Source organism: Dermacentor andersoni, chromosome 11, assembly GCF_023375885.2.
Source record: "Dermacentor andersoni chromosome 11, qqDerAnde1_hic_scaffold, whole genome shotgun sequence".
NCBI lineage: Eukaryota > Metazoa > Arthropoda > Arachnida > Ixodida > Ixodidae > Dermacentor > Dermacentor andersoni.
Genome location: NC_092824.1, coordinates 80897599 through 80920451, shown reverse-complemented (window position 1 = coordinate 80920451; position 22853 = coordinate 80897599). Strand labels below are relative to the sequence as shown.

The window sequence follows — 22853 nt, the reverse complement described above, 5'->3', positions numbered from 1 at the left end:
GAGACCAAATTTTTGCAGCTCTGGGTTTATCGATGATGAAATAGCCTGACAGTTCCAATATGCTCTCGATGCCCGACAACTGACAACTGACACAACATTATATAAGTGGCACGAACGATTCGTTGGTTAAGCAATGCCTGCAAACGGCTGGATCCTACCAAGCTTTTCTACTTCTTTTTTATTCGTAATAAGCGCATAATAAAAGCGCGACAACTTCCGCCGTGTAACATGAATAAATTGTACGCATAATTTCCTGACATTCCTATTTCCATAGGTATCGGGTAGCCTAAAAAAAATTTGAAAGAGAAGTGCCCTTCCACTATGTGAAGAAGGATGACCAGCGAGGATGTCTATGTAAGCTCCTTAATGGCGAACTGCACCTCCGCCGCGTGTCAGCCCGGCATTGCACTATCTTCGGAATCGGCCCACGTGTGGGGAGTTTAGCGTCTACACACGGGCACGATCCTGAGGGAACTAGCCTTTAACAGCTTCGCCGTAAAAACACAGAACAATAAAAGAGAAACAGGGATGGGGGGGGGGTGGGGGGATGACGGCAGGTGGCGCTGCTTTCGCACGCGCTAAGCGTGGTGTGTTCACCGCCTTATCGTACGTCCACTACTCAGCCGTTACATGCACTGGTAGAGAAACCGGTCTTTACATTAGCGAGACTAACTAAAGCCAGTAATGTATGGTACAGCTAAGAGCATTGCGCGGCAGAGCGCGCTTGCTATATCAAGGCTCGCAAACACGTAGCGACGCTGCTGAACATACCTCGGCGCGATCGCATTACCATAAGCAGGGGCTAAGCGGAACTAACGAATAGAGTGGGGGGGGGGGGGGGTATAACCAAACTAACCGAGAGCTCTTAGAACGCAACATATGTACAAAGAACACGTGGCACAAAGCGCATACTTATCGCCATTTGCTAGACCAGTCAGTCTCTCTCCCTCTCTTTTTCTTTTGCTTCGTTTTAAGCGGAGTAACGTATACCAAAGTCATCGTATTAGAGCGAGACCCAGAACTGGGCGGCAATAACAGCGCCCGTTGAGACATCTCGCGGACGCACGTGCGTAGAAGTACTGCCGAAATTTCAAGTTGTGTTCAGCTAAGTATCGGTCGGGTAAGCGCCTTTCTACCGTGACAATTTTCATGCGGAAGCATATACACTGAATCGTCGGGGCAATGCTAAATCTTACTTCAAAGTGGAAGAATGGGATCCTTTACTCGAACATTCGACCGGCCATGTAATGCGATCGCATTTCTCAGTGTCGTCTCTTGCTCGGTGTGGAATGCCTGACACGCCTATGTGTGACTCTTGCGGAAGCACATAAGCTATTGAACACCTTTCGTGGCTCTGTCGCTGGTACGACGTCGAGAGTGACTCTCTCTGGGCAGCATTCAACAGGCTGGACTTGAGACCCTTCTCGTAAACGAAGTACCTTGAACTACGGCACTGCGCGTCGCTGGCTCAGGAAATAACGAGAACAATTATGCGGCAACTCAAGCCGACAGGTCCTGGCAACCCTTTAGAGATAGCTTGCAAGCTAGGTCACGGACGCAGATCCTCATCGTGACGATTCTAAAATATAGCGCCTACGATGGAGGTCAGTGAATCATAGTCACTGTCACGGGTAACCTGCTTGCATAAAGGAAGGGAAGCGTAGGAGAGGCCCCCGGCTTACCGACTTTGTTGGAGAGTGTTGGAGCCGAGTCGATTCTTCTCCTTTCCCTCTCCCCAAGTGTAGGGTAGCCAACCGGGCACGTCGTCCTTGGTTAACCTTCCTACTTTTCCCTCTTTGTTTCTCTCTCTCTTCCTCTCTCTCTTGGAGCCGAAAGATACGCCAAAGGATGCAGCTGCTCACAGAGCTGGTTCACCAAGATGGCGCTCAGGATGACGTCAGTGCAAGCTATCTATAGTATAAGCTTTTTGCGCATCTACCCGTACGCGCGCAACTGGCCAGCCGGTAGCCAGCCGGTAGCCAGCCGGAGGTATCCCCAGGGCCAACCTCCCTGTCTTTTCTTTCTTCCATGTGTTTCTCTTCCCCATTGCTGAGAAGGCCTCGAAGAGCGAGGACAGACAGTCCACACCAGTGTAGGAAATGGATAACCAGAGATTGTGGCATTCGGTGCGCTGTCGGTGATTCAGTCGCAATGGTACCCGTTACGACTACAGTCGTACTTTCCGTTACCCGCCTTGAAGTAAACCAGCACACAGCAAAGCTCACTATAAGCGAGCCTTCCAGCGAAGTGTTCAGCTTGAACGGCGCTGTACCGCGTTCACGAAACAACCCAAAGTGGCACCCCGTCGTAATCGCTTCGCCAGACAAGCGCGCTCTTGAGTAACGGGCCCGAGCTTTGAGCACGGCGCTCAAGCACCACCGCCGCCGACTTACAGTGACAAGTGCATTCGGCGCGGCGCACGACCGTAAGAGGACACGACACCTTTTACCGTGTGTCGTCGCGCTTTGTACGTGCGTGCGTGCGCGCTTGTGAGAGCAAGATTTAGAAGTGGAGAGTAGGGGTGGCAGCCCTCAACCTAATTTGAGAACAAAGCTCGCCGCAGACGTGACCTCACCACGGGTGTGACAGGCTTGAAGAAAACAAAAGCGTCAATTCCGAAATCGCACGAAGCAAGCGTAAAGAGTGAAGCAGAGGAAGAAGCAGCCGCACTCTTTGCCCATCTTAATTTGCGGCCGGGGCCTGCGACTCAATTATAAAGTAAAGAAACAATAATTGCGTTACCGCTTCCATTCGTCGACGCCGGTTCCTTCCTATTTTCATTTCCTACAGCCTTCCCCCTGCCCTGTCACCGATGGAGCGCGCTCAGTGTTCTCTTAAGGCGATTAACTCGCTTCGCCGCCCCTCCCCCCCTCCTTTCCACCGACCTCCTCTCAACCTTATTCGACTTGTGGGGCGGGGGAGGGTCGGCTCTGTACGTTGTAGCTTTTGTCATGTGTACAGCAAACCACCGAACGTGCACATAAACAAAACAAAACAGACAGCAAAAGGTGAAAAACAAAATGGCCGGGCGTAGCCTCCAAGAAGAGAGGGAGGGGAGGATCCTCTGCGCACCATCCCGCTTGCGTGGCTGTCGAATCGGGAACGGATCTAATTTATCCCTGGCGCGCAGAAGAAACTCCGGAAGCCAGGAGCAGAAAAAGCAGCGGCGGACGCTTGTCGCCGCCGCAGCTCGAGGAAGGGAATAAGGTGGACGACGGGTTCTGTGTGCAATCTCCATCTCTGGAGCGTTCATTAGTTTACTTTCTTTTTCTCACTCTCTCTCTTTCTTTCTAAACTCTTTCCAGGTTCATCCGTCTCCTCAACTTTCCTCTGTTCCTCGGTCGTTCTTAGTTATCGCCCTACTTTGTTCCTGATTTACCTTAATTGTCTTCTTCCGTTATCTCCCTTTTTTTTACCGGCATTCTTTCCCGAAGCTCCTCCTTCCACCGCGCATATCCCGGTGCAATTTTTTTCTTCTTTGCAATCGGCGTATTCTCAGAATTCTTCGCAACCTCCATCTTAGCCTCCTTGAAGTTATATGCCGCCATTTTTCTTCCCGCCGTATTTATATGCCTCCTTCGCATATCCCCTCCCCCATTGCACTGCGTTTTCTTTCCGCATTCCTCCCTATACGTTTCCCGTTCATTCCCTTCCGACCCTTTTCTTTCGCCTCGCTTTCCTATTTCTTGCTCCTGTTTCTACTCAACTCTCCGAGAACCCCGGAACAAAGCGAGAAAAGTCTAGGCTTCTCTCTCCCTCATTTCCCGCCCTTTCCCACACAGGCCAGTAGAAAAAAGAAGAAAAGGGGAAAATGGAAGAAAAGGGAATAGCATCGTGGGCGCTTTCACCTGGAACTTTTCCCTGAAGCATGGTGGGCCGTAGAGCCGAAAAAAAAAGCTTGAGTGCGAGCGAACTTTTGCAGCAGCAAGACCCGGCGGCCACGTGTGCTTTTTTTTTTTTCTCTATTCCCTGTTCTTATTCCTAACGCCATCCCTACGCATGCCGCCGCCTGAAGGCGCATGCGCAGTAGCTTCGTCTTACGCGCCGTTAGAGTGAGCTACGCGTGAGCGTATAATATAGCGCGGCGCGCCGTGGCGGGTTTCCAGGAGGAACTCGTAGGGCCGTGAAACACCGCCGGTCGGACGGCTGGCCGACGACGGCGCCCTGCCTAATTAAAAACGCCCGCCTCCCGACCCTCCCCCCGCCTTTCTCATATACCTGTAGCTCGTAGCTTACGCAGGCAGGAACCGCGGTTCTTTGTCGAGTGCGGGTAAGCCCTGAGCGTTTAGGCTTTCAACGCGGCGCATATATATATATATATATATACGGCGTTTTTTTTTACTTTTCGCATTTTTTCGGAGGACGCTTTAACAGTGTTGGCGGTCACTTTGTGTTCTGCGGTCTCCGCTTATAGTCCTTAGCGATTCTACGTTGTTCCATAATGCAACTAGAATGTAACTTGCAGCGTTTATTCGGCAAAGGATTTAACATCCGCGGCTTCTGATTTTATTTCTAGATGGACACTCCAGGCGCATTTCTTCCGTCGGCGTCGCTGTCGCCGAACGGTTCCGTATAAAGTTCCCAGGGCGATAAAATCATCGTCGCGCGCCGCATGCTGTACACGCGAGTGAAAGCGTGGCAGAGTGAACCGGCGATCCCGGCTCAATCTCGCGCACGCAATGGCGGAAAGCGGGGAGGCAGCGCACCGCCTTCCGTCGCGCGCAAGACTGAAAGGGGGAGGGGGGCGCATTCTACTTCAGGTGGCTCAAGCGCCACGCCACTGTATCTTGAAAGCCATCTGCGACGGGCACGGAATCCGTGCTGCGCTGTCTTCAAGGCGTATAGTTCGCGTTGATGCGAGCGGCTGCACGAAGGTCAATTCGCTCGCTGCTGCTGCCGCGTTTCTTCAACGCGGAGTTTTGACAGCGAGTTTCGGTGGTCATTGAGTGAGATGCGTTCGTGTTGGCTTGTGCGCGCGCGACACCACGCTTGTTAGTTTAGTTATACTCGCGGCCAACTTTCTGTGGCTATGAAGGGAAAGCTACGGAGATGAAGCGCGGATTAGTGAAAGCGCTTCTGAAAAGAGCCCCGCGTTTTATTCCACGTTAGTTTAGGCTGGGGAAGACGAAACAGACACCTTATTAGCAACAGTATTTCAATGACACAGAACACACCACTGAGTGTAAAGGTTTGCCTATATTGCGGCTTTTCCTTTCCGTGTCAGGGCAACGCGAAACCGTCACACGTGGAAGCTGCATCGATTCAGCGTCTGTTCCGAGCACCCAAAAGCTCTGTCAAACGCTGCCGGACTACTTGGCGCAGTAACACATGTGCGGCAGCCACGCACCTTTCCCTTCATACTCACAGAAAGCTGTCCGTGAGTATAGTATGCCTATGTTTACAAGTTTATACGGCCGATAAGACTACTTTCGTTACTTCCTATAGCTGTCCACTAATTTTCTGTCGCAATTGATTCTACGCCTTTCGGGCGAAACTGGGACTTTTTTTCGTGTTAAGCGGGATGCGAAAGGCACGCGAACGTTGGGCTAACCCGTGTGATCGTAAGAGGGCCTTCTGTGCACAATTACAGCTCAAACTTTCGCGTGGTAATTTCGGCGATCACCTTCGTAAGACCTCGCGTTACTCTTCACAGGGCGCGTCAAGTGGACGACCGGATGCGTTCGTGGCACTGTGCGATATGTCGAGGCTTGGCACAGCGCAAGAAACGCTGTCATTCTGTATATACGTAGATGCTGTCCAGTGCCGAGTTACGCGAAACGTCCGCGAAATTGACTGTATCCCCTAGAACTAAAAGTACGGTCGCAAGAATAACCATAGCTGCTACTCGAAGAGAAAGCTGACGACGACCCGCCAAATCACGCGGAGGTACGAAAACAAAGCTCCGCTTACAAAAACGAACAAGCAAACAAACAAAGAAACAAAATACGGAGCGCGAGTCACGAAAATTGTGACGCAAGCGCGCCCTCGGTACGAGGGTCATTCGTAAAGTTCCCGTTGTAGACATCTACTGGGTCAACGGTATGGTAGACACGCTCGTTTACAGCGCAATGTCTGTCCTTGTGGTTTCGCCACACGGCACGCAAGCAGTGCTGGAACGCGCCGCTGCAGAGTCGAAACCAACGCCTTGAAGAGCACATTGGGGAACGAGGCGTTCGTGGGAATGTTAAGGAACTGCGGGGGGAGTCAAGTCCGCGAAGCAATGCACAGGCTGCGAGAAACACCTAAACCAGGAGTTCCGAATCGTTTTAAACGTCTTGGGGCTCTCCTCTGATGAGCACTGAAAAGCCGCTACACGCGAGCGTCCTGGAATCCTACATCCCAATCAAAATACGAACTCAGCGGTCACGATTTCCACTCCATGGCGATCTCGATCATGTGTAGCTGCGGGCGGCCATAGCCGCGAACCACAAAGGCGTGCTCGCGGGAATGTTGCAGCTGTGCCAGCACCACCAATGCCCATGAGTTTGCGTCACTGCCATCTTAGAGGAGCGCTTACCGCGGTGCGTGTTTCCGTCACTGCATGCTTGCTTTGAAGCGGGTCTGCCTACACAAAGACTCCCCTCTACAGTTCCCAACATCCAGGTCTTCTATAAATTTCCTCGAGAAGTGACGCAAACCAGATCTTTTGTTTTTTTTTTTCGTCGAGGGGGTCATGCACTTGATCGGGAGAAGGGACAGGCTGGTGTCGTCGCATGCCCTTTTATACCAGGTACCTTGATACACGGAAATTTCGAGAAAGGGGGCCTGGGGAAACGTGCCCGGCGTCACGCCATCACCATTTGCCATATTATGGCGAATTCGGCAAATAGCACCGCGGCGTGCACCAAGGGCGCCCTGGGGCGACGACGATTGGATGGAACGGCGCACTGGGGCGCCCCGGTGCAAACCGGTGCGATTTTCCGAACTCGCCATTAGTAGATGCATGAACGTGTGTGCTGCATGGGCCGCGAGCATGTGAGCCCAAAGCCATCATTTAAATAAATTATTGTATCTGCGTGGGCGAGTATCTGTGTGTGTGCGTGCGTGCGTGTGTGTGCGTGTGTGCGTGTGCGTGTGCGTGTGCGTGTGCGTGTGCGTGCGTGTGCGTGTGTGTGTGTGTGTGTGTGTGTGTGTGTGTGTGTGTGTGTGTGTGTGTGTGTGTGTGTGTGTGTGTGTGTGTGTGTGTGTGTGTGTGTGTGTGTGTGTGTGAATGTGCGCACGCGCGCTAGCTATCGTGCGCGCTTTCGAGCTGGCGAGCGAGCGCCCTTAAAGGCCGACCGTCCAGTGTGTGTCGTCCGCGCTCGAAATTTGTCCGCAGGCTTCCGGCACAGGCCACGTATACGTTTTCGTTATGAAACATAAACGCAAAAAGAAATGGAAATTCGACCCTCACCCGTTTGCGATTCCGACGACAATACCACGACGAGCTCCTCTTCCTCCATCGGCTCCTCGTCGACGACAAAATTAGGGTCAGGCACGGCCTCTTCTTCCTCCACCATGGCCTCTTGCTGAGGCGACGGCGACTGCCTCTCTTCCAACGGTGGCTGCTCGCTGTGGAAGTGAAAAGGTTTCATCTGCTGTCTGTCGTGCGAAAAGGTAGTGACTAAAACTGCGGTGGAGCCGTATCAACGAGCGCTTATTCAGCTAGCCACTTGTTGTTTTTGCTTGCGATAGAAAGTCGTACCTGGTCTTTGCATTAGTTCGTGAAGTGCCTTGTCTGAAACCTGTTCGGAGTCATATGCGCCTTCGAGTGTGTTCTCGTGCAATACCTTATTTACTGTAGTGTGCTATAGTTATTCCTAGCACAGACCTGCGCATTCAGGCAAACCCCTGGTGCGTTATGTCTAAAAACTTTTTAAAAAGCAACAAAAAGAAACAATAAAGGGAAACAAAGAAATGCACGAAGGTATTCACCGAAATCTCGGAGGCGACAGCCATCATTTACCAAGTGCATGCTAGATGGCGCCGCAGTATACCGAGCCGCAGCAAACACAGCGGATTCACCGAGATATGTAGCATCTACGCCTTGTTAGCGCAAACTCCTCAGCTGTGCACACTTCGAGCGGCAACTAAGCACGTACGGCAGTGGCGACATGCGCAATAGTGGCCCGGCCCGTTGCCGCGGCGACGGTACAACACCTTCCAACAGCACATCATGTAGCAGCGCAACGAATGGGCGCGAACAAGAAGAGAGCACACAAGTGCTCCTTCGAGACGTCATCTCATCCCTGCAAGTTGACTATCCCCTTGCGCACTATTCACTAGCATCCAAATGTTCGCTCAATACATACGGCTTAGCTATTTCGCTCGCAGTTTCATCCACGCGCGATCGCGAAGTGTCAAAATTGCGAGCTTACACACGGTATGGACACCTCGGCTGACACGATACGCAACGCATCTACAGTACGAAGCGTGCGCAAAGTAAGCGCTTGCTTGAAACCTGCAGGAATCGAGAAGTGTGGAAGAGGCGAACGGAATAGGAAGAAGAAAACCAGACAGCGCACCTTTGAGCCTGGCGAGCAATCTTCTGGCAGTAACTTCGCACATCAGCCAGCATGCCTGCGTGAAAGTGACACCCACACATTGACCCGCTGTACAGTGAGGCACAATGTTTCAACTGAGCGTAGGCGGGCGCATGTCAGAACTGCCAACAACAACGCACATCCGCGTTACTGTTAGCAATTCTGGGTGCTGTGCACGTTTTGTTTATTTTCTTATTCACCAATATAAATCGCATTCTGCACACACACACAGCAGCTTTCAGCAAGCAGGGTATAAATGTCGCAACACTTAGCAATAGTGCACTGATTTGCTATAGTTGACAGCTACGAGGTAGGCCTGTACCAGTACAAACGCAAACACCGAACGACGTTGACGGGAACAGCGCCAACGGATGCATCTTGCGCCAATGCGCTGTGTTCAACCATATGTTATCGCCTACAGTGAGTGCTATGTCGTCTGGTATACCAGACAACACAGCTATGTGTGCCATGGGTGCTATGTCGTCTGGTATACCAGACGACATAGCACCCACTGTAGGCAATACGCCACGATGGCACCGAAGCGCCCAAGTTTTCAAGCTTCATTTCGTCAGTCATTGGTGTTGCTGCTGTCGGCTAATCCCGCAGGACCCGTCTGAGCATGAACACCAAATAACAGTTTCCTACAAAAAAACAAATCGCTCCAAGTGAACACTGGCGCTAGTGTCTGTTGCAGCTGCCGCGCAGAGCCAGGCGTGGGTATGAATTACATGAATTCGGCTAAGCTTCGTCCTTCTGGCTTTAAACGGCTTCGGGACTTTACAAACTGATCATATTTTAAAACAACATATTGTGTTCGAAAGGCCACAATTCTCAAAGATCGCCTCGCTGCGTTTAAAAAATTGCGAGCGGATTGAAGTTCAGAAAGGCGCAATAAGCAACCACATAAGAACGTTTGAAGCCACAGGTACGAAGATTGGCCGAGTCCACGTACTGAACTACCATTCCAACAGAACGGCCGCGGCGCCTGCAGAGTTCCCTCGAGTAAATTTTTGTTTGAACAAACCCTTACGATGTCCACAGCCCGATGATCAGTCGCGCAACACTGATACGATTGAAGAACTGTGCGCAGAATAGCATGCAGAAGATTAGCGTTTCAGTTTCGGCAAGTTGGTACGGCATACGGTAACTATAGCGACATACGGTGCGAAAAGACACTACGACAACGATTAACTTACTACGCACAGGACCAGACAGAGATGGTCCTGCGTGTCAATGTGTGTAGACGTTGTTCGTCGCCATCTTTTAGCACCGTTTTAACTTGCAGTATGCAGAAGAGCGCATACGCCGGCAACGCTAGTTTCGTTTTAGTGGGCAGCCCCAACTATTCAACCCTTCCATACGTGCGCAGTTAGAAGTCACCGCTCCTTGCAGAGATTCCGCTCGTCGATGTCTAAGTGGGCAGTTCTTTGTCCCTCGTCAAGTTCAACCAACGAACGGGAAATTACTGCCGCGACTGGAAGAAAGGGAAATCACACAAAAGAACACACGGAAACAAGCAGAAGCACTGCATGCGGAGTTATTCTACCCATTCGCGTTGTACTTTTCTATAATAATCACGAACCGCCTGTCTTTCGTTATTTTTTGGTGGGTAGGGGGGATCGCCGGGTTTTAAAGAAGGCTACGCCAACACATCAAGTACACTACTCAGGTGCGAATAAAGAAAGGAGAGAGACAAATAAAACAAAAAGAAACTAATAAAGCCGCAGGCTTTATTAGTTTATTATTAGTTTATTATCTGTATTGGCACATAGGCATGATCGCGGCAAGAACAAAACACCTAGTCCCTCAAAAATGTTGCACTCGGGTTCAACCAACTCAGCCCAGCAGCTCGTTGTATTGTGGTTTTGAGGGGCCGAGGCTCTCTCTTTTTTTTTATGTGAAAGCATAAAATGCCTCATTGAGCGAAAAAGCCGGCGTCTATCCTCCGTAGCAGCGAAACGGTACCTAAATTCCCCTTGGCTAAGACGTCACGTCAAGAACACGCCTCGACGAAGCAGAGCAGGTGAAAGGGAACTCGATAGTGCGCTAACTGTTGCATGACGGGACAGGTCATCGCCGCGGCGCCACGTCACCCTCCCGCTCTCGGAAGCCGGCGCGCGGCCCGCATCTCTCTCCCTATCTCACCCCCACTAGGCTTAGCTGCTGCGCGCGCCAGGCGCTCTTCTTGTGGCCGCTGCTGCTCCCTAGATCTCACGTCACGCAGGACGTCGGTGACACGCGGCGTTGGCCCCGCAGGCTGCTGCTGCTCGCTGGCTCGGGCAGCACGTATACCGCTATGGTGCATTCAATTGGACATTAATGGTACCGCATTCAGAACTCGTATGAAGTGCTTAGGTGCCCTCGAGTTTTCATGTACACTAAATAGTAAGGTAATCCTCTCCAAGGCTGGCTATATAGAAGCGGGGGAGCCCCCACAAGTCCTGTCGTACATACGTATTTGCAACCCTCCGTATTTGCACGTAAACCTGACCGCGAAAAGCACGACGCGCTAGCGGCATGAAAACGTCTCAAAAAAAAAAGAAAAAAGCCAGCGAAGGAAGACCTATAGGCTGAGCAGACGAATCACGCAGTGTCATTCACAGGCGCCACCCACGAAGTCGGTTTTCGCTAAGGAAATCGCGAATGGCGCCGACGGCACCATCTCCGACTTATAACAGGGAATGGCTCCGCGGTCCAAGCACGTTGTTCACAGCGAGAGGTCGTCTGTCAAGGTCGCTCCGTCCCTCGCACCACTGTACATACGCAGATGCAGCGCGCAAACTCACCTCGACAGGGCAATGACGCGCGGGAATGCTTTTAGCCCCCCGCCTGCCCCCCCCCCCCCCCCCCCCCCCCCCCCCGCGTACTATAGCGCGGGCTCCGACCGAGCAATCAACGCCGCGTCAAAAACCCGTGGCGCGATTTGTACAGGCGCGCACAATTTGCGGGGGGAACGCAATCCCGGCGACATTACGAAATGCAAATTAAGCCGGCGGCACGCACGCGTGCGAAGCGAAGCGATGGAGACAACTTTATGCGTATTACGCCGCGTGTTCTTTCTTTTTTTGCCGGCGATTGTATCGGATTATTAAAAAAAACGAGAGGATTATTAAAAAATGGCGCAGCGATGAGGGCACACTGCAAGCGCGCCTGTCAATCTCTTTTCTGCCATCCGCGTTCTTACTGCTGGGTCATAACTCCTTTCAGAATTGACGCACCCACCTAGCCCAACAACAGGTTTATTTCATCATTATTATTGCGCTATATTAAAAGGGCGAAAAGAAGAGAAATCTAGATAAGCTTATATTAAGTGCCCTTTCAAGACTTTAGTTCATTTGGCTGAAACACGTTCGTTAATAAGAGAGCAAGAAGAAAGTCACATTTTAATTTACTGAATATTGCGCCGAAAGCTGAGTACCGGCACGTTAGTGTCACGTCATAGGTTGCAAAGTATATGCTGGTATTTGGGCCTATATGCAGCAAAGTAAAAAAAAAAAACATCCCTTTGCAACGCGTCACGCGAAAGAGATTGTCCGCGCCAGACAATATGTCACGAAATGAAAACACGTATACAGCTGCACTCAAATTTCTCATTAGGGACTATCGCAATCATCGGTGATTTTAAGCAGAGGAGCTGTTCTAAGTCGAGCCTTCGCCGTCCATTGTCCCGTGTCACGCAGGGGGGATGGCTCCGGAGCTCACCGCCAGAGGATGCGCCGAGGGTAGGAGCGGAGAAAGGAGCGGAAATAGGAGCGGAGGAAAGAGCGGAGGAAGGAGCGGAGGGTAGGAGCGGAGGGTAGGAGCGGAGGGTAGGAGCGAGGGTAGGAGCGGAGGGTAGGAGCGGAGGAAAAAATAACAACAAAGGGGTAGAGAAATGCGGCCACAATGAAACACAGAGCGCTATGGGGATACAATAGTGCTCCGGGGTATGTGAAAAGGTGTAATGTTTCAGGACTTGCATTTGTAAATGCGGTTCTTTGCTTGAAATCAGGGGTACAATCAGAGCTCGACGGCAACCAAAGGTCAGCGGGACGCCTCGCATTAGGCGCTCACGGGAACGCTACAAATGAAGCTGTGGAGGGCGATATGAGCTGGACTAGTTTTGAAGTGAGCGAAGCTCACAGTAAAGGAATATGGAAGGAAGTAAATGGGCTCGGAATGTCTTCAGGTATTTGTACAAGAATAACAGTGATTGACAGTGGAGTAAAAGAACTAGGAAGCTTAGTAGCAAGCATGCGGCCTGTATGGTGAGGAATACAGAAACAAAGAACGTCAAGCGGAAAGTCCGAGAGGCTGAGATAATACAGACCTTTAGCTCAGCGGGTTTACGTTACGCTCCGCTCGCGGTCTCCACCGTTGCGCTAGCGGAGCGGCTCGCGAAAAAAGAATTGGGCGGATCACTCACCCGCTCGAGCGGGGTGATGATGATGAATTACTGATGGCAGGTTTCCTTTCCATTGCCGCCACCCATGAGATTAGAGAGTTTTAGCCCAGCGGGTTTACGGCCAGCGGAGCGGAGCGGGCGAGCGGAGACGCGACTGCGCATGCGCACTTAATTACTTAAGAGGAAAAAACGAAATCAGGAAAAAAACAATTTATGATAACTCAAATGGAAGCTCATTATTTTTCGAAGCGAGATCAGAATGCCTTAGAACACGCACTTATAAAGCCAGATATAAGAAGGAAGAAGAAGGATGTGCTTGCTGTGGTCAAGCTGGGGAGAGGCTGGAGCATGTTGTATTAGAATATGAAGATATCTGCCCAGCGGTCGATTTAGGCATCTGTGGCCTCCTTGAAGCGCTTGGGTTTAGCGAGAGCAGGGGGAATGTAAACATGTCCGAAGCAGAGATTAGTAAGCAGTGCTTGGAAGATTGGTGGAAGTATGGAAAGGACAAACAACGGAGGCATGCAAAAACAAAGTTCATAATAGGGATTGAGAAAGTTTGGTTATGGGAGTATATCGTGGTTTATTTTCTTCTTGTTTAACTTGTATGCAAGACATTAGGCAATGCAAGTAAGTAAACTAAGTAAGTAGTAAGTAAGAAGTGAGTGAGTGAGTGAGTGAGTGAGTGAGTGAGTGAGTGAGTGAGTGAGTGAGTGAGTGAGTGAGTGAGTGAGTGAGTGAGTGAGTGAGTGAGTGAGTGAGTGAGTGAGTGAGTGAGTGAGTGAGTGAGTGGGTCGTCCTCGGTGGGACCAGTCGGCGCCAGGTTCTCGGCCATGAGGCACGATCGGGGATCTGCAGGAAGCCTCGGACATTGCTGTAGCACGTGGAGGAGGGTTTCTTCTGGTGCACCGCTCAAGCGACACATCGGATCCACGCCGCATAGTTCGTGGCGGCGTTAGTTTGTGAGGAGAGCGCCAGTGCGGGCTTGAAACAGCAGAGCGCTGCTTCTATCTCCTCGGTAGTGTGGCGATAGGCACGGTTCCGGCTTGTGGTGGTAATATAGTGCCAGGCTTCGCTTTTTTGCCACTGTCGAGCACCAAATAGTTGTTTCAGCATCATTGATTTCCTTGATGGCTGCCTTGCGCCACTCTGTAGCTGTCTTAGTGCCGTGGTGTTATGAATTTTGGCTGCATATCGTGTCTAGGGACGTGTATTTCCGAATCCAAGCCATCTTGATATCTGTGTATCTTAGGTGCAGGTGGATTCTGCGACTGTAATTTGAGTTTGCCATGAATTTGAGTCTGCCGGCGTATCGTAATTTGAACCTCGCCTCCCTTGCCTCGTACGAGGACCGGTTCATTTCCCCGCTTCGTGCTGCATTTGCAGTGGCTATGCTGCCCCCTAGCAGCCAGCGGCCTAGTTCTGTTTGGTGACACTCCAGGCGTTTTATGGTTTGACTGGAGTAGGCCAGCGCGTCGTCTGCGTACGTTGTCGCAGGTACTGCTATTCCGTTCCACAATGTGCGTCCAGCAGCGTGTGGGGTGTACGAATATCTGGCCAAGTGCCAGATGCGGCCTTTGGGGCGATTAGATTTTTTTACTAATGCGTTTTGGTGCGTATCCAGAAAATTCGGTTGGCCGCTGAGAATTACGCAGAGGTATTTGTATTCCGATGCTTCTTTGATGAGGTTCCCTTGGAAGATGAATTCGACACTAGTGTTGTTTCTGTTTATTCCCATCCACTGTGTTTTGTCAGTGTTGAACCTTAGCTGGTCGTTTCCTGCAACTCGAGAGCAGATGTCGAGCTGGTGTTGGAGGTCCGCTGCTGATTCTGCTAGCAGCACAATATGATCGGCGAATGCCAGAGATGAAATTTTGGTGTAGTCTTCATGCTTGTCAGTTGTTATCGTGGACAGACGGAGGCCTGGTACCTCGTTGTCAAATGTCTGGAGCAGTTGTGTGATGTATATGTTTTGGAAACAACGGGCATCCTTGTTTTAGTCCCATCTTTTGCTCGACTTTCTTCGACCTTAGTTCGTCTAGTGTGTACACTGCTGTGCAATCCGTGTATAGGTCCTTGAGAAGGTCTATGCTTTTACAAGCTAGCCCAATGCTATATAATAACAAGAGCTTGGTGGCGCATCCGACCACCCGTTCCAAAGGGGACGCTCATAGCATTCATCCATCCATCCGGGGTCCCGCCGGGAAGGGTGCGGACCAATTAGGGGGCGCGCCGAGGGGGACGGGGGGTAGAGGGGTATACGAGCAGGTGTTTCGCCGGCGTGCGCCCTTTCGCCCCATGGAGTGGCAGCGCTGACGTCGTACAAATCCCGAGCTTCCCGAGCGAGAAGCGCAAGCAAAGCGCCAGCGGAGAGAAGCCGCTACCTCCGAGGATCGAGAACGGGACGGAAGCGCAAGCCCCGTTATCAATTAGGCCACAGAGCCGTTGACAATGGCATCGAGAACTTCGATGTTTGCAGTGATGTACGGCGTACCTATCACCTGGTTCTTGGGATGTTTCTTGGAAACCGAAGCTCGAATCTAGAAAAACGACGACGAGACAAAAAACTTTCATGAAAATCGCGCTAAACACGAATTCGAACTTGAGAGAACGACCACCAGCTGTCACTGCGTGAAAGTGGCTTTATTGTGTTTCTTTTGTTCCATATTCGGACTATTTTGGCGCAGTAAATGTTTACTAAGTAAACTTGCTACGACCAGCCATCGGCTCTTTTGGAATACCATGTAGCCCATTTTTACCGATAAGCGACTAAGTACGAGTAAACGCCGTCAAAAATTCGTGTCGTCGTGGCTAGCTGACACGGGAACTTCAAGGCAACGATAGCCACCCATCTTTTGCTACTGCTTCTTTTTTCTGGCTTATTAAGCAGCGTTAACAGCCTAGGATGGCGGCCCAAAGAAACGCTTCCGTAAAATAGCCTGCAGCTCGCATCGACGCAACGTACAGCACACGCCGCGCACTAACACCTCAACAAACGCTAACGCGCCGGGACAAAAAAATAATCAGAATGGCAGCCGCTAACTCTCGGAAGAAATCGAATTCTCCGCGAAGGCAATGAAGACAAAAGAAGGTTGTGGAGGGTGTGGGGGAGGGGGGAGTCTGCAGTCGTCCCCACGACACCCCGGGATGCGTGCGCCGATAAAGAATGCAAACGGCGCACGAACAACATGCGACACCTACCTATACAGCCTGTCGCCGCCTCCGAGCGCGCAAGCAGGCCGCAGCGGCATCACCCAAGAAAAAAAAGAAAGGAAAAACCCGAGCTGCCCGGCCCGGCTACCCGGCCGAATAACGGGCCCTCTCGTAAATCGTTCACGGGCGTTGCAACGGGGACGGGCGCGCAACGTCCGGTTGGTGCGTGCATGCACACGTGCGTGTGCCACGCTCGTTACGCGAGACAAACGGGCCGGACGCTAACGGCGCGATGGGGCGGAGAGGCGCACGCGGGCTGCCAAACCTTGCAGTGCATTGAGCGCCGCTATGTATGCATGTCGGGGCAGGAATGGAACCGCGACCTAAAAACCGAGAGAAGAAGAAAAGCACGTGAGGCTATCGCGAGAGCGAACAACTGATTTTGTTCAGCGCGAAAAAAAGACACATTTTCCATGTTTTTCCGGGGCTTCTCCGCGGAAGCTCGGGACGATCGCGCACGCGCTGGCAACGTCACAGCCTTGTAAAATAGCGGTTAGGACCTCCATATCGCGATGCCCATGTTGTAAGATGGTTGATGTTGTCGTTGCTTGTCCTTTACCACGGCACAAATTCGCTAGGGGGGACTGGCCGAGAATCCGGTAAGGAAGGCAAAAATGATGACTGACATTTAAGTACATCTGCGAAATTCTAGCATCGATGAGAAAGAACTACGCGCAGTGAATTGCGCAAAGCTGTATGTATGTCAGAGAAGAAGGCGGGTGAATCGAGGAGCACGAATTCAAAGATACAAATAAATAAAACGCGAAGAAAGAGAACAGATTTAACGGGCCCATCATGAGGAATCGATGGTGAAATCCCGGCGGGGTGCAGGAAACGCACCCGCGGGTGAATTCGAGTCGAGGTCGCAAAAGAAAGCTAACAGGAATTGTCAGCCACGGTTGATCTTCTCTCCTTGCCTTTCTGTTGTTCTTTCACTGCTGCCATCTTCCTCGGCGAGGCATCCTACCCTCGGCTTGAAAAACAGGCGTCACCCAGAATCTCAAGCGCGAAACATGCCACCGACCTTCGCGTGTCTGAGCATAATATCAGATCGGGTACATTTTTCGAATGGTGACATCACTTTAGGGCGCTGCACAAATCTTCAAAGGCAGTCATCATCATCATCATCAACAGCCTATTTTATGTCCACTCCAGGTCGTAAAATGCAGTCCCGAAATCATATCTTCAACCGATCGTTTGCGTTAAGTGAAGGTCCGCGCCCTCGTTACTATCTAATAGTGTGGCCATCTATAGCGATGGCTCACACTACTTCGCCAGCAGCAGTGGAAGGTAGAGGGTGGAAGCCGGACTGCGCAGGAGGGTGGTGGAGAGGCAAAGAAGGAGGGTGGTGGAGAGGGCCGCTACGCACAGAGCCGCGATGAGACGAGAGAGAGGGCACCGGAGGAGGTGGCGTCACGTTGCGCATGCGTTGGGCCGCTTGACAACCCTGTGGACGGTCGCATTTGCGCCTCCTTGGGGAGGTCGGTTACTCCAAACAAACGGTGAAGAAAGCCAGCTTGCCTCTTTCAGCCCCTACAATGCTGGTTGCGTTCAAAGGTGCATTGCATTCTTCGGAACCGTGCATAAAGCGTTCGGTCACACTTAGCACTCACGCTGAATTAACACAAACACGTGTTACAGCGCTCCTTGTGCATTTACGGAAAGCTTCGCAGTATACAGATTCCAACAGGGCACGTTGCATCTGCTGCGTTCTTATTTTTACGGTTTCGAGGTCTCGGACCTCCTTTTAAAGCAAGAAAAATACAGAAGGAAATTAATTATGAGCCAAAATTTAATGTAAGTACTCCTTTCAGAATCCGCAGTGCTCAGCTACAGCCACTGAAATTTATGCAATATTTAAGGAATTCAAGATGCAATGAATGTTAATATCTATGAGTGTGTACATGTTGGAAACATCGAATAACGAATCAAATTTCCCCCAATTCGATTCGGTCTTCGAATGATCGAATAGTCGCTATTAGTCAGATGTCCGAGGTCAAAATTGCCAGCTGTGCGCAATTCCACGTTTTAAACATACACATTACAGCAGAAAGTGCGACAATTTTTTTTTTCCATGCGACCATAGTAGACATAGAATACGAGAAGTTAGACAGCAGAGCCAGATTTATCTAGCCAAACCACTATCATGCGCACTCACCGAAACCGAAGAGTTTTGGACATGAGAACAAAGTGCTTATTTGTTCCTAATCCTAGAATGTGTGCGTCTAGCAAACAATGCTCCATAGTGCGCAATGTAACGGAAGAAGTTTGCTAACGTTACGTGTACAGAAGTATGTTAACTTCGCTCTATATTAATTGTGGAAACGGCTCTTCATCATTCGATAACTATTCTAAAACTATTTCATATTCGATTCGCTTATGGCACTATGCCAGTGGTATTCGATTCGGCGTGAAACATTGCTATTCGCACACCCCATTAATTTGTATTCCACTTTCTCATTTATTTATTCATTTACAATACACTAAAGATCCAAGAAACCAGACATTTAACATCGCGACTCATAGCGTCGGCCATCCCAGCATCCTGAATGCGTTCAACGTTACCCCAAGCAGTCTTGCTGAGAGTTTTGTCAGAAGCACTGGAACAAGCGCCGAACGATGAAAGCAATTTGTGGCAAGGTTGAGGAGAGTCGGGAAAAGACCCACGTAAAATATGGCGCCTTACGGATCTGCAACACATCCACCCCCCTTTCAGTTCAAGACTTGAGAAGCGAGCCAAAACTCCTTAGATCTCCAACGGTCCCTTGGAAACACGAACGGCCGCACACGTAACGCTGCTGCCGCGACGAAATATAGTGGGCCTGGCTGGCAATGAGCATTTGTCTCGAAGGCTGCGTCGACGATTAGCGAAGGAAGCGATGTGCTAATATATATGCGTGTGTGTGTATGTACACGCAAACGCGGTGCGAAAGGGCTCAGAGGCCGGAGAGCATGGGTGCGGCCACAAGGGGGGAGGGGGGTGGGCGCTGCTACAGCAGAAGGGTCGATTTCGGCGCACGCCAATTAGATGGTCGTTTAATAGAAGGGCACGCGCTACGAGCGGTCCTTCTTACCACGTTATGGGTTCTGCAGTGCAGCTTCTGGGTCCGGGAAGGCAATTCTCGTCTAGTGCCGTTAGATTTAGCGACGAACAATGGAGGACGGCGCCATTTGCCGAGAGGAGAGCGCGGGTGTGAGCGTGGAGGACAGGCGTGGTGCGACCTTGCGGGAAGCGGAGCGTGGCTCCCTGGAATTGGCTACGTGGACTCATTAACGCCGTGAATGAGTTGTAAGTAACGCGTAGGTCATCCGGTTGGCGGGCGTATGGCGTACGTAACATTCGTGGGAGATTACAGAGACGCAGAACAATAAGTACGTTTCGTCTCGCCGTCGTACCAAAGTATAGGTTTCAACTCTCAAAACAAAAAAGACAGATGTAAAAGAAGCAGTGAAAAAAAGAAAGGAGAGAGTAGCTGAACATGATATGACACATGTGTCTTGTAAAACGAGAAGAATCAGGGGGACTGAGGGGAACTGATTTTGTTCCTTTACAGTTGTAACCGCATAAAGCCAAATAAATCAAGGAAACTGTGTTTATTAAACTGAAATAGAAAAGTAGAAGGAATATGCAGGTCCAACGCAAATGGTGTAATCTATGTTAAGCGTAGCGTTCGGGAACCGGCGTAATTAAACACTATAAAACTAAATAAGCAAACATTATAGTTCAAGGTTTCACGCGCTGATTTATTGTTTCTAAACTGAAAACACTGACACGCTAAACGAAACTCTTTTGTGGCTCCAAGTTCCCAGTTATATAAATAAGCCTCGTGGAACACACCGGCAGTTTTAAAGAGAACCGTTGCTTGCCTATACGTCTGTGAGTTCGACGAGGGTCGTCGATTTATCGCACAATAGACGCGCAAGCCAGGCTTTGGAACCGACAAATGTAGTGCTAGTGAACGCACTTCTGTTCGGCGTGATCAAACAATATATGAGGACATAAAGCACGTATGTATAACGTTGGCACACGCATATCCGTGTAAAGCAAACCGCCCTCTTATTGGTATAGCATATGTGATAATAGCACTTCTCTGATTTTCCTATACTTGCGAGCGCGTGCCGCGAAGACCATGCCAGCGCCACCTCGCGCCACTTCCACTCACGCTCGCGTGACGTCAATTCCGGCGCAGTGCGCGTGTACGTTCCCACTTTATTCGGCGGCAAAATGTTCGCACATGCGCACTGCGCCGGAATTGACGTGACGCGAGCGAGAGCGGCGCGACACCAGGTGGCGCTGGTGGCATTCGACACGCAGGAATCTGTCACTCTTTGCTCACGACTGTACACACGTAGAATGTTGGCTCATATATGTACCTCTACACGGCCCGACGTAGCAGCATAACAGACCACCCAGCGAGATTAAGCGGGCGCCAATTCACCGCGACGTCTGGGTCCCAAGTGAAAGGCTTCTGCGCCATGACTTCGCGACGCACACATCTCCAGGCAAACGACACGGAAACTGGTTCGCGTTGAAGCTGCTATAGCAAATTCTAGTAAAGCAACTGCAGACGGGTAAATCATTTAATGGGGCTGCACGAATATTACAAGTTTCGAATATGGATCGAATACCTAATTATTTGTATTTGCGTTCGAAAAGTAACTATCGAATATTCGAAACTATCTAATTATTGCAGCACAACTAACTGTGCAACTCTGGTTATCTTAGCCGGTTAGCTAAACAGAGTCACAAATTGCCAGAAGCAAAACAACAATAAAAGTTTTCGAAGCAATGCCGAAACGAAATGGGTAATGCAAGCTTCGTTTTCAGTTTTGCGGCGGAAGCGTACATTAGAACCTGCAACTCTTGCGTGTCGTCGGTCATTACTACATATTTCTTTGGTGGTGGTGGGAGAGGGGTGGCAGTCCAATCATGCACCAGTTTTATTCATTACGCTACGACCCGCGACGGTTTCTTCGAAACGGGTCCTTTAACGCGTGTGTAAGGCACAGAAGTATCCAATAATTTTTTTTCTTCTATGCGTAATCATTTCTACGCTTACCCAACGAGAAAACCGTCCGCCCGTCCCGTAAGACGACCGCTCTCAAGATAGGGCCAGCAGCAGCGAGCGACTTCACACCCTTCGTGCTGCTTCTCGCTTCAACGACAACGAAGCGGCGAGTACACAGCGCTCAGAACACGCCGCACGCAACCACTTTCGCAGATCGCTTTCAAGACACGGGCCCGCGCGTCTCCGTTCAAAGCCAAGAAAGCGGCGAGGACATAGCGCGCGAAGCTATCAGCAGTCGGCACACCTTGTCGACATCGCACATCGCTTTCGGGGCACGGTCCGCGCGGCGGTGCCGCCGGCCGAGAAGGTTTGGTCACGCTTCATAAAGGCTCGACGCGGATGGTTAAGGCGCTAAACAACGATAACAATTACAATGATCATCAACGTCATCATTGATTACGTCATCAGCGCACCTGGCACCGCCCCCTTCAATACTTTGCTTGCGTCAACAATGCCCCTTGCAGCGCCGTCTGCAAGTCCGTGCTACCGCAGCGCTGTCGCTTGTACTCGCCGGATCAAGTTTCATAACACTGATAACGACACAGGGCTGCGTGGAGATGAGCAAGTGGCAGAATGCTTACGCCTCCTTAAACAACTCCCGGAGGAATTTCTGCGCGAATTTTGTTTTTCTTCCACAACTAATCCTTTTTTCCCAACAGTTTATGCTGCGTTTATAGAAAGCTAGTCACAGAGCAGCCATTTGTTCTCAAAAGAAGCTTGTTTGCAACCAGGCTCTAAACTTGTTGTGCGGATATTAGCAGTCTTTCTAATCACAATAAGTATATTGTGTTTAAAACTGATCACTTGTCCTTGAAATTTAGCTATGTTTCTTACACTGGTCACTGCAGGCGTGGTACCTAATCATACTGGAATAAATATTTCAGCTGTAAATATATGCGTCTACGTTTGACTATTCAACATTCAATCCGATACTTATTATTTGTGTTCAATTCGTATTCGAAAAAGTTGATATGCGTCCACCTCCATATAGCTGAAACATTTTTTTTCCTCTATAGTGTTCCTATAAGACCAATAAGGTCTCTCTCTCTTCTTACGAAAGATGACGCTTTTCCTAAAAGAAAGAGCCGTTCGTGGGCGTAATGCTACGCCCTGCATCAGTAAAACGAAGTGTATACGTGTTTACACTTACTCTTGCCCCAAGGCACTTTACGGCGCTTGGCGTCCAAGGAATTGTGCAGCTGCAGCAGACTCTGCGTCAGGATATGCTGCTCTCGCTTCTCCTGCGACAGAGAGTGCGAGCGTAAGGGGAAAAACGCACGCGTCGATGTAAAAATAGACAATCACTGACGCAAAGAAATACTGTGGCAGAACCCGCTTCACGATGAATGTCGACGTTAATGCGATTGGCACCGAAGCAACGTGGCAACACATCGCTACTATTATCAACGCCCAAACGCGTCATTCATGAGGCGCGTACTGCAACCGGGATCCACTCTCGCGCGCTCGTCCGGACACGCTGCGCCATCTAGTGGCGCCGCCGCGCAGCCCGCCGCCAAGTCCGCCGCGTGTGACCCGTCTGTGAATTTATGTTTAGACAAGAGTGCCTTAATGTATGTAACACGGGCTCGATTCCGCCTAGCCCGGAGTACACGAAAAGAAGCATACAATCTCCCAAAATATGCACACTATTTAACAATAATATTT

General features: G+C 50.5%; 1 protein-coding gene across 1 annotated transcript in view; it reads right to left on the bottom strand.

Annotated features, from left to right (window-relative positions):
- The window catches only part of LOC126518295 (uncharacterized), a 90399-nt gene that overhangs the window by 20007 nt on the left and 47539 nt on the right, over positions 1-22853 (bottom strand). The window contains exons 7-9 of the mRNA XM_055064553.2: positions 22339-22429; positions 8505-8559; positions 7394-7551 (exon numbers count right to left, since the gene is read on the bottom strand). Coding sequence (XP_054920528.2) covers positions 7394-7551; positions 8505-8559; positions 22339-22429 — 304 coding nt within the window. The remainder of the gene's footprint in view (positions 1-7393; positions 7552-8504; positions 8560-22338; positions 22430-22853) is intronic.